Source organism: Crassostrea angulata, chromosome 2, assembly GCF_025612915.1.
Source record: "Crassostrea angulata isolate pt1a10 chromosome 2, ASM2561291v2, whole genome shotgun sequence".
Lineage (NCBI taxonomy): Eukaryota > Metazoa > Mollusca > Bivalvia > Ostreida > Ostreidae > Magallana > Magallana angulata.
In genome coordinates this window covers 35,112,162-35,124,093 of record NC_069112.1, presented here as the reverse complement: position 1 = coordinate 35,124,093, position 11,932 = coordinate 35,112,162, and the positions used below count along the sequence as shown (strand labels likewise).

The 11,932-nt window shown below is 31.7% G+C and overlaps 1 protein-coding gene across 1 annotated transcript in view; it reads left to right on the top strand.

The window, feature by feature from the left end:
- The window catches only part of LOC128174257 (receptor-type tyrosine-protein phosphatase zeta-like), an 80,251-nt gene that overhangs the window by 55,499 nt on the left and 12,820 nt on the right, over positions 1 to 11,932 (top strand). Inside the window, exons 8-12 of the mRNA XM_052839852.1 lie at positions 547 to 684; positions 1,145 to 1,251; positions 9,520 to 9,614; positions 9,904 to 9,968; positions 10,086 to 10,351. Of these exons, the coding sequence (XP_052695812.1) occupies positions 547 to 684; positions 1,145 to 1,251; positions 9,520 to 9,614; positions 9,904 to 9,968; positions 10,086 to 10,351 (671 nt within the window). The remainder of the gene's footprint in view (positions 1 to 546; positions 685 to 1,144; positions 1,252 to 9,519; positions 9,615 to 9,903; positions 9,969 to 10,085; positions 10,352 to 11,932) is intronic.

The window sequence follows — 11,932 nt, the reverse complement described above, 5'->3', positions numbered from 1 at the left end:
ATTACGGATATAATGAAGTAAATTCTTTGGTCCCAGTGACTTTGTTATAACCGAGTTTTGCTGTACCACGTTGTACTTTTGTTTAGGCACTAATCTTAATCCCGAGAAAAACAAAGCCTTCACTATTCTGAAACATTTGTAAATTCACTTTTTTAGATACTGATTTAAAAGACTTCAGTCTCCACTTTAAACTTGTTTTTGCCATTCAAAAAAGGGCCCTTTTAAGTTTGTAATAGTTATCCAAAAGGATCCTGATTACGATATCAACACACATAGCGTTTGGGGCTTTGCTCGAAAAGAATCAAACAACTTATGATGAACGCCCCTATTTAACATGTTTTTATATGATTTTCTTGAATCAGCGATTGGAAACCATTGTAGTAATGTAATCAAAATGAAACCTTGCGAATAGTAGCACCTTTAATATGTTTGTCACTAGCGTTTTACAGGCGTCAATCAGTATTACACGTGATAGCATTATCTACATCTTTACCGTATTAATAAGTTTATTTAATATCATATAATTTTAATAACATTTCGATTTAGAATGCGACTCCGGGAAGTATGGGATTAACTGCCTACACAACTGTGGTTTTTGTCGGAACGGGTTTCCATGTAATAAAGTGGATGGATCATGTCTAGATGGGTGTTCTAACGGATACAATGGATCACTCTGTATTAATCGTAAATACCTATCTAAAATAATCCTTATTTCTGACATTTTTCAACCTCTTGATATCGAAGAGATTATATTCATCTAAGGTTTAATTTTAAAAAAAAATAATTCGGATTCTTCTTTTTGTCTGCCATTGAATGATATAAACAGACAATGAAATCAATAACTCACATTAGAGTTATACATGTAAAGTTTTCATTCACATATACGTTTTATTTGACACCATTTAATTATCTAACTATGATGCTAACATGTCTTACCGCTTTATCGTCATTCAGAATACATGGTCAAAGCATATTTGATATCTGGTTATAGGTATTAAATATTACTTAATATTTCATTGGTAATTTAATTATGCAGGAGGTTTTGAGTTTACCAATGGATAGTTGGCATCACCTACCTGATGAAGATAAACAAAAAAGTATTTAAAAGTCGATGTTTGTTTTAAATTTATATAAATGTATATAGATTGTGAAGAAACGTTTTATGGCATAAACTGTTCCCAAAAATGCAGCATAAACTGCAGTAACCAAGAATGCAATCACTTGACCGGGGAATGTATTAGTCCGGAACAGGTAAATTACTCTAAGTTTATGTCGTGCTTTTGTTTTCTTTTTTTCTTAATGAGTAACAACGCAGCACAGTAAAGTTTTACTATGTAGTCGCGCCGACGCAAAAGTACGGGAAATGTTAACTATGACAGCACATAGAACAATAAATCATCAAAACATGATACAAAAAATTAACGTTATTCGTTATTTATAATTGTAGAAACACGTTAAATTAAATTAAATAGTACCTTTACGTGCAATTTTGTAGTCGAATACGTTCAGCAACGTTAAATATAAACAATTAACTGATAGCGATGCACTTGTCGATATGACGTGATAAGGTAATCTTTGACGCTTATTAAAGTAGTGAGAGGTAGATCATTCTTTCTTTTTAACATGTGAAAACACATCTCATAAATTAGCGGAGCATTATCTTCCAACAATAATTGCAGTATTCAATGCTATAAAAAAAATGTTTGTTTTAATGCAGCATGTAATTATTTCGATTGCGAGGAATTTTTTTTTCTAGAATGTTTCATGTAAAAATTCGATCTGTTTGAAATCGGAAAGTCTATATAAATCCGCATTTTACAAGGGCATTCACTTTTTCTTTATTTTATAAAGGGATGTTTATTTCACTTTAAGTGCTTCTTCTTTTATGAAATATATAGAATGAATAAATCATACGTAATATAAAATGCTAAAGTCATATAAAGGACTACGTGATGTATTATGCATTTGCCCCAAAAATTTAAGTTTTATTACAAGATTTAAAAATAAGATGGAAGATAGTTAAAATCGTATTGAAAAATGAGGGTATAAACGTTTATCACCATAATGTCATAATGTAGAAATGACGTCATGAAGATTGCCTTATTTTGATAAATTAATTTTTGTAGCAAAATGTCGGTGTTTTCCGATGGCTTTTCGACCAGGAAACATCGAGCGCAGGCTTGCTCAAGTACCATTTTTTTGTATAACGTGTATAATTATCTGAAGACAAACCTATGTTAAAATCGTACTTGAGCAGACCTGCGCTCTATATTTCCGAATGCAAAATAAAAAGCAAAAATGAGAATATTTTCGTTTGTTTACACATTTGCAAGAATTACATGTAGGTCATTTGGATGACGTCATAGATAAACAGCGAATGCACAATGACGACTAAAATCAAGATTAAAGTGATATGCGTCAATGTACAATGATTTATGAAGATGTGATTTTTATACGATACTATTTAAAATTTGGTTAAAATTGGGGGCAGATATTTGACCAAACCGCACATATATAGTCCTTTCAACTCTATCTTATTCCTTTGATATTTATTTAAATGAAAGATGAACTTTTTATAAAGTTGCAGAACTTTTCAAAATCTTATAGATAAGTTGAATTTATCTATCATATATTTTTATTTTCTAAAAAATATAGCCTTTGCGATATTGATATTGTTTATGACAAAAATTGGGTAAGAATTATTAACACCTATTATGTGAATGTCAAGTCAAGAGACAACACTTTGTGTCATACTAAGTGTATTTACTATGTTGTTTCGTTTAATATCAAATTTATATCATAATGAAATAACTTTACATAATATTTTGTAATAAAAGATGCATCATTTAATGAACGTCTTAATTACTTGATATTTCATAGTACACCTTAATAGTGCTGCGGAACCTCATTATTATACCCGCACTTTCTAAAGAAAGTTCGGGTATATTGTTGTTACTCTGTTCCGTCCGTCCGTCTGTCACGTTTTACTTTCTCAAACTGCTCTTACATCTTATAAACCAGCAATCTGAACTCTTAGAGTTTGATTTTGGGTGTCATGTTGTTTTGTAAAAAGGTTTCAAAAATTCTATGGTAGTCCTTGGGGTCAAATAATTGGTAAAAAATGACGTTTTTTCACAAAAAAACTTCTTCCTCGAACTCCTCCTACATTTTCAACAGTGGACAAATCATCTCTTGGAATATGTTTTAGGGTATCCTATAGATGCGCAATACGGTTTCGCAGTTTTCAATTTTGTCCTGGGGGTCAATTAATTGCTAAAAAAAGACGTTTTTTTTTTACAAAAAAAAACTGGTTTCAAAAACGTCTTTTTTTGTTTGCAGTAGCCAAATGATCTTCTAGAATATGATTGGGGGTGTCATATTGAACTGTGATCAGGTTCCAAAAATTTTTTTTTATTAAGGGGATCAGTAGGCAACAAAAAATGACGTTTTTTGGCAAAAAAAAATATGGTTCCCAGAACTCCTCTTACAACTTTTGGGGTAGCTACGTCATCTTTTGGGATATAATTGGGGCTGTCCTATAGATGTGCAATAAGATTTTTAAAATCTAAATTTCATCCAGGGAGTCAAAAAGTAGCAGAAAATTGACGTTTATCACTAAAAAAAAAAACCATAGATCCCAGAACTCCTTTTATGATTTAATGGATAGACACATCATATCTTGGGATATGATAGGGACTGCTCTATAGATGTGCAGTAAGGCTTTAAAAATTTAAATTTCATCCAGGGAGTCAACAAGTAGCAGAAAATTGACGTAAACACTTCAAAAAAGCATAGATCCTAGAACTCCTTTTATGATTTAATGGATTGACACATCATATCTTGGGATATGATAGGAACTGTTCCATAGACCAATGTAGATGTGCATTACGGTTTTGAAAAATTAAATTTAACCCTGAGGCCCATTACCTACATATCTTTTGATGCCCTTTAAGGATCAAGAATATATATGGTTAAGGGGTGGGGATCTCAACCGTTTTCGAGATATTCGTGTACTTGCTGTTTGAGGGGGTCAGGACCACCCACAGGGCCCATGACCTACATAACATCTGATGCCCCTTGACATCAGAAACATGAATATACATGGTTTAGGGGTCATGATTATAACAGTTTCTGAGATATATGGTAATTTCAAATTCTTGGGGGTAGAGATGACCCCAGGGGTCAGATCTAATAAACCCTATATATTGCAAGTAACAGTCAATATATGATTATGAAAACTCTATATTATTATCTTTGTCCGTTTTCAAATTACCATTTAAAATAGAGTCTACGATTCTTCCTACAGTCATTTCATGCATATCTTTTACAATTTAATGCTATGCTATGGTATGCGATTTTAATGATATGCTATGAGAATTGTATGCTATGCTATGAGATATGTATGCTATGCTATGAGAAATTGAAATGAAGGGCTTAATGATATGGTATGGTATGCTATGCTATGCTATGGTATGCTATGAGATTTGAACAAAAACGCCTCCATACACAGAAGAGTTCCACACATTTCGAATTAAAATAACAAGAAGCCAAAGTTTACCACAAATCTATCATGTACACATTTATTTTTTCAAAAAAAAAAAAATTAAAACCGAGTTAAAATAATGTTGTATGCTATGCTATGGTATGCTATGGTATGGTATGACGAATGCGATTCTATGAGATTGTATGCTATGGTATGAGATTCCAATGCTATGCTATAAGATTTCAATGCTATGCTATGAGATTTCAATGCTATGCTATGAGATTTCAATGCTATGCTATGATATGGCGTATGTTGTAAAAGATATGCTTGAACTGACTGTACAAGGTTCAATGTTAGACCCCACACCTTTTGACACCTGTTAGGGTCATGACTTACATGCCATAATGATCTGATGCGCCATGACCTAAGGAGGAATAATATCTTTGGATTAAGGTGGGGATCTCAATAGTTTTTATGATATTTGATAATTTCAGGAAGAGCACTTGGGATCATGACCTACATACCATCTGAAATGCCTTGAACAAAGAAACAATTACATAATATGTACATGATATATGATTCAAGAACCCAGATATACATCAATCATCTATGTTTTGTAATACTTCCTATGTATATATACATTGTACATGTATTAGTTTGTGTTTTGTTCTATACTATTCATGTTCATGACTGTAGTATGGCTTAGTCCTTTTTAAAAAATTGTCAAATATATGACTTGGAACCCCCACCCCCAAACAAGCTCAAATATAAACCACTTAATTGTCGAATGATCTATTAAATCAAACTATAATTTGGGTGTCTAAAAACTTTTATAAACTGGTAAAATATAAATGTTATTCTTAAAAAAAATTACATTACACCATGCTTAATTGACAAATGATCTATTGAGATATTGATCAGAGGTCATATTTCTACCTTGGGATCATTATTAAACTAGTATTCATTGACAAGTTAAAATTAATAACAATAAATGATTCAAATTATAAATGTTTATACTCCACATTCACCCCCCCCCCCCCACCCCCACCCCCTCCCAATCTAACGTGGTTCTTAAGATTCAGTCTTCTGAATACAATCTTACATGTGTGCAGTAGCAAATTTTAAATCATTTCTTGATTGCCTTTTCTCTCCTGATGCACATTAACATTTTGAAATTGCTTAATTCAATTTTTAAGATTTATAAACAAAATGTTATATGCATGTGTATTTGCCTATTTGGGGCAATTGTAAAGTCTTCTAAGCAAAGCAGTGGCATCATTAGGCTAGGAATTACCCACATGGATCAAACACTACTGTAACATATGAATAAGATAAAATACTTTATTGGGAGTTGCATGATTTTAATCAACTCTCCTATGCACTTACTCGGACAAAGCCAACAAACAACACCTGGGGGTCATTAATGTACTTTACACCATTTGATGCATCATAATGACATTAGAAGATATTTTGTATTTTCCTGTTTCGTGGGGTCAGAACAGGTAGTCCCATCAGGTCATGACCTACATTGTATTTGATGCATTATAATACATTAAGAAAGAAATACTCCTTCCTTCCTATTATAAATCATATAAAAATGATAATTAAGTGTCTAGTACACTTACTTACATGTAATACACAAATTTAATAAGAAATTGTTTATACAGGGTCAAGATGGGGTCAACTCAATAGTGCAAGTCTGACAAATGAAAAAAATTACTTTTGCAACTAAAATGACAGAACTTTACAAATGCGATAGGATAGGTAACGATGATAAGCTTATTTAGATATTAAAAGATGATGATACAGTATGCTGTCAACATGGTCAAAGGGAGATCACATTTAGAAAGTGAAAGTAGAACTTATATATGAATGCTGGCATCTCATTATATTGTGCTACTGCTACTACATGTATTATGCTTACCTATATTGGTCAGCGTCATAATGATAATTCCAATTAAAACACAATAATGAAGTCCTTTAGCTGATCTTAACTAATCCTTTTCTGCATATGGAAAACACAGACATGTATGTATACACGCGAACCCATCTAATCGAAGAGCTGGATAAAACTAGTACCCGCTAATGATCCCTGCAGACCTGTGTTGTGTACGTAACTTCAGACAAATTCTTCAAATCCACTTGCAACATTTTATAAGGTAAATAACAACTTTAAGGTGGTGCAGGACACCTGCATATTGTGATGTATACTTCCTATTGAGATAAACAATAAAGTATATTAAATATTTATTAAATATTTACCCCCCAAATAATGTTACCTAACATTAAAGCGCAGTGGGTTAGAGCGTTTTCATGTCTGTAAGAGCATTGGGGTCTAAGGTGTATTTTTGGTAATTTTACAATTGATATAAATGAATTTTCATGGGGGGGGGGGGGGGGGGGAGTCGGGACCCCTCACTCCCACCCTTCTCTAAATCTGTGCACACGATGATGTACATATGTATGCACACAGAAGCAAATCTGAAACCGGCAACCGCCAAGGGGAGGGGGCATGATTTAATTTTTAATTTTGTTTGTAATAATTACAGACCCTGAAACGTACTACTACACCACACGCTCGCTGCACGCTCGCTACACGCTCGCTAAACGGTTTACACGAAACGCTGAACGGTTTACATGAAACGCTGCACGCTTTGCCCGAAACGCTAAACGATTTACACGAAACGCTGAACGGTTTACACGAAACGATTCTCGCACGAAACGATTTGCTCGCTTTTCACACGCTTTGGACACGCTTTTATCCTGATCGATTCGGGTCCTCTCGGATTTTACCCTGACTCTGTTAGTAAGAATTAATTTTAAGAAAACACGAAATAATAGAAATACTGATATTATAAACATATATGTACATAAGTATTGAATTGATTATTAAATTAATTTGGTACTTATATTTAAAGCAAAAAATTAGTTATTCACAGAATTAGCCAAAATAATTACTTCTATAAATATATTTATTGCTCAAAAGAAATATCCATAATTCTTATCTTGTCCCGTAAATAATAAAAATTCCAGAGAAAAAAGTTACCGTAACACAATATTCAATACCAAAAATAAAATCCGTATGATTACAAACTGAAATCGGTTTTTCAGTATTCAGCGTGATTTGTTTTTTCTTCTCACATTAATATTTTTATTGGTTTCAGAGAATACGATGTAAAAAAACTAACTGTAAATAAACCTGTAATTATTTACATTGATAATTTGGTTTTTTAGTATTCGGCGGGATTTGTTTTTTCTTCTCACATTAATATTTTTATTGGTTTCAGAGAAAACGACGTAAAAATACTAACTGTAAATAAACCTGTAATTATTTACATTGATAATTTTGAAAGTTATGTAAAATAAAATTAGTCACATAAGTTAGAAAAATGCTATAAAACAACCGGTTAGTTTTTTTTATGTCGAATCATTCGCGTGTATAAATGTTCCGTACATAATATCACAGAGAAAAATCAATGGATTAAACAATAAAGAAAGTTGTCATTACTATTTCGGATTTCGAAAAGAACAAAAAATAAAAAATGATTTAGATTTTTGTCTCAATATTCGTATACATAATCGGCGCCCCGCATAACGGCGTACAATATATCTATCATAATCTATTTGAATTAAGTACTATGCATATAGATTTCCATAATAATTGATTGCATGTGTACATTTTAGGAAAATTTCAGAGTGTTAATTACTTGCTGTTTTCCGTTATCAGTGTTTAAATAATTAAAATAATAACTTGTAGAAATATTTTAATCGGGATTCAGAAGAATTTACTTCCTGCATTTCAAAGAAATGAACAGTATATTTTCTTTCAATGTTTACATTTAATTTTGTTCAAATTAATGTTAAATAATCTATCATTGTAACTGTGTGCATCATCAAATACTGATTCTGACTACCTTAAAGTCATTAAATTTCTATTGGCTATTGACAAAAAAAAAGACGCGTGACCATCCAATGAAACGAATACAAAGAGTTTGATTGACAGGTTCAGCCAGGTGCAGGTCTTACCCGATGTCCGAGGTTATGTGTACTGGTTGTACACAGCCGGATAGTCTCAGTAACTAGTCTTCCTTCAATACGCGTTCTTTTCTTTTGTTTGTTAAAAATTAATTCAATTTTGTAAAAAGATAAGTATATCATTTCTTATAGATTTTTTTCAACGAGAATATCTCAAAGGAGTTTTGCCAATCACAAACAGTTTAAAGTAATGTTTAACACAAGCGCTATTTTGAAACAATGAAATTGTCAGAGAGCTCCGAATAAAATCTGATGAACGTTTCACACGGTTCTCGCACGCTTTGCCCGAAACGCTAAACGGTTTACACGAAACGCTCCACGATTCACACGAAACGCTAAACGGTTTACACGAAACGTTAAACGGTTTACACGAAACGTTTCTCGCACGAAAGTTGCACGCTTTTTTGGTGTAGTAGTACGTTTCAGGGTCTGTATATAGACCGTTATACTTTCTATGACATGAAATGTTAAGATTATTGATTAACTGAAAATTCACTGCAAACAGTTCAACCCCAAATTGCACATTAAGTGCTGCTCATGTGTATTATCATATGGGAAGGGATCTCATCCTTCAGTTATGAGAATTATAATTTTTAAATGTATTACCGGAGTTTGCATGTGGCCTTTATTTTTAATAAAACTGGTACACAACAGTGTTATTTAGGGGCAAACACTTGGTGCGGGTATTACTGTCTTATGACAGCATCTAGTTTATATTTTGAGTCAAATCATGCCTTTATATATTGTGAAATCGAATTTATATATTTTATTACTACTATTGTGATTAAAATAATGATATTAATTTCGTGTAATGAAGAAAATATATAACGTACTTGATCAGAAAAATAAATATATTTAAAAAATGCAAAGTGTGCAACTTGAAATATATCATGCAACTGAATAGTGTTTTTTTTTACGTTGACAAAAATATTGAGAAACTATTTCAATTACGATTTCTGTGTTTGTACACTTTGAGGTAACTGATTTATTAACTATTGTAGAACAATATTCAACACCAAATGTACATCGTCTTTGGAAGTATTGGAGCTTTCCTTTTCCTTATTTCCATTGTTCTCCTTGGATTTCTTTTGAAAAGGTATATATATATATATATATATATATATAGATATATATATATATATATATATATATATATATATATATATATATATATATATATATATATATATATATATATAAGCATTAAAAAAAACCAAGGGCACGAACAATGATTGTTCGTGTCGTTGTTTATTTATTGTTTCTGTCGTTGTTCTGTTAGTGCATTTTTATATCTCATATAAAAACTGTGATCCGACACTTAGTTCTTGTTTTGGTTTACTTTATGCATTTTTCTGTTTAACAAACTGATTACATATTATTTTTAGGAAAAGGATAATGTCATGTAAACAGAGGACAAAGATACACACGAAATTTAAAAATACATCAGATTGTTAGTATTTATCACTTGTATTTGTTGGGGTGACGGGTTATCTTCAATTTAGAAATGAATATATGAATAAAGAAGAACGAACTAATTTCATTCTATCTGATTCACATAATTTTGTAGCTGTTACATACACACCAGATCAACCGGAAGAGGTACTTCTTCCTGAAAATAGTGTTACCAACAACAAAGATGGAAAAATCAAGGATGACGACATCGATAATGATGAAAAGATGCACAAGGAAAATCCATATGAAAATATTTCTTTAAAGATGAAACCCATTGCAGATTTTGCTATAAACAATTTGGACAAAAAGATACTAGAACACTCCAATAATAAAGACGATGGATTTAAAGAAGAATATGCGGTTTGTTCATTTACATGCACAATTACATTAAACAACTAACATACTCAATTCATATGAAACAAATATAATATGTATTACGGTCCGATCGTTGGGACGAGCGCAGCATATGTGATAAAAAAATAAACTATGATAAATCGATAAAAAAAAGTACTAGTGACGTAAAGTTAATAAATTTGAATGCAAAATAAAATAAACATCTCTATTTTTTCTAGTAAATTTTCATTAATCATAATTCATAAGATGTTTTATATATTTATATACTGGTTGCACGCTAGTATAGATTTTTTCTAAAATAAAATGTTGTTGCACTAGTAGACTAATTGTTCTCGAACAATTAGAAGTCTTTCCACCTCATTGTTTTTTATGTTTGAAATAAGATTGCTTCAATAGAATAAAGTATTTTTTCTCTGTTACTTCATAACAAAAAGTGTCAAACGATTATGTTTGCAATTTTTTATTACTTGACCTTGACCATTGACCTTTATGTCATTTTCATCTGACAAAGTAGACGCTTCAATACCAAGTGGTCCGATGTATCTATGATTATTGATTCAAAAGTTATTTGTGTTTTTTATTGAATGTTCGAAACTTGCAGGGGCAATAACTGCTAGAAAGGGACTTTGGACCCTGTCGGAATGAAAAGATTGAAGAAGCGTCTAAGTATACTGAATACATTAGTAAAATGTTCAAGCCTCTATCTCTAACGGTTAATGATGAGTAGCGATAACAAGCATCTTGTACAATAGGGGCAATAACTCTATAATTGTTACATGGTAAGGGTCAAAGGGTGATATTTTGAAATGTTTTAAGATGTACTACTACATCCATAAAAAGTTTTCTCTACCATCCTAAACAAAAGAGATACACAAAGTAAATTAATTAAGAGATTTCCAAATGACCTTGACCTTTGACCTTTATGTCATTTTGTTTGGCCAAGGTAGACGCTTCGATCCCAAGTGGTCCAAAGTCTCTATGACAAATAATAAAAAAAGTTGGAAGTGATTTTATAGATATTTAAATACTTTCAGGGGAAATACAGTGGTAGCAACGTTATTGTTGACAAACGACACGCACGATTCTGATACACGAACGATCACGCATGATACACGAACGATCACGCACGATACACGGACGATCACTAACTTACTGAATCTTCACGATACACGAACAAAAACGATAAAACACGCAACCGAACGATTCTACACCATTAAACACGCAAAATCAAGATTAATTTTTAAGATTAGAATTAAGGAAACGTATTACTTTAATTTGTATTGCTTTATGTTTGTGTGTTATTGAAAAGCGGCATGTACTTTAGTCATGTACTGTTTTGTATTTTACGAGTTTATACTTTTACACATCCATACACAAATATAAAGGATTCACACACAAAATTAATTTTTTTGTCTCCATAACGAATATTAACTTTTATCATAAGTTAAAGAAAATTACGTGTAATAGAAATGAAGATAATGCATAAACTACACGGAATTATTAAATACGAGTTGACTGTTTATGTAATTTAATTCTCTTACGTACGATTTAACTATGCAGTATACAGGTAAATTTGTTACTTTGTTCCATATTATTTCGATATTTCAC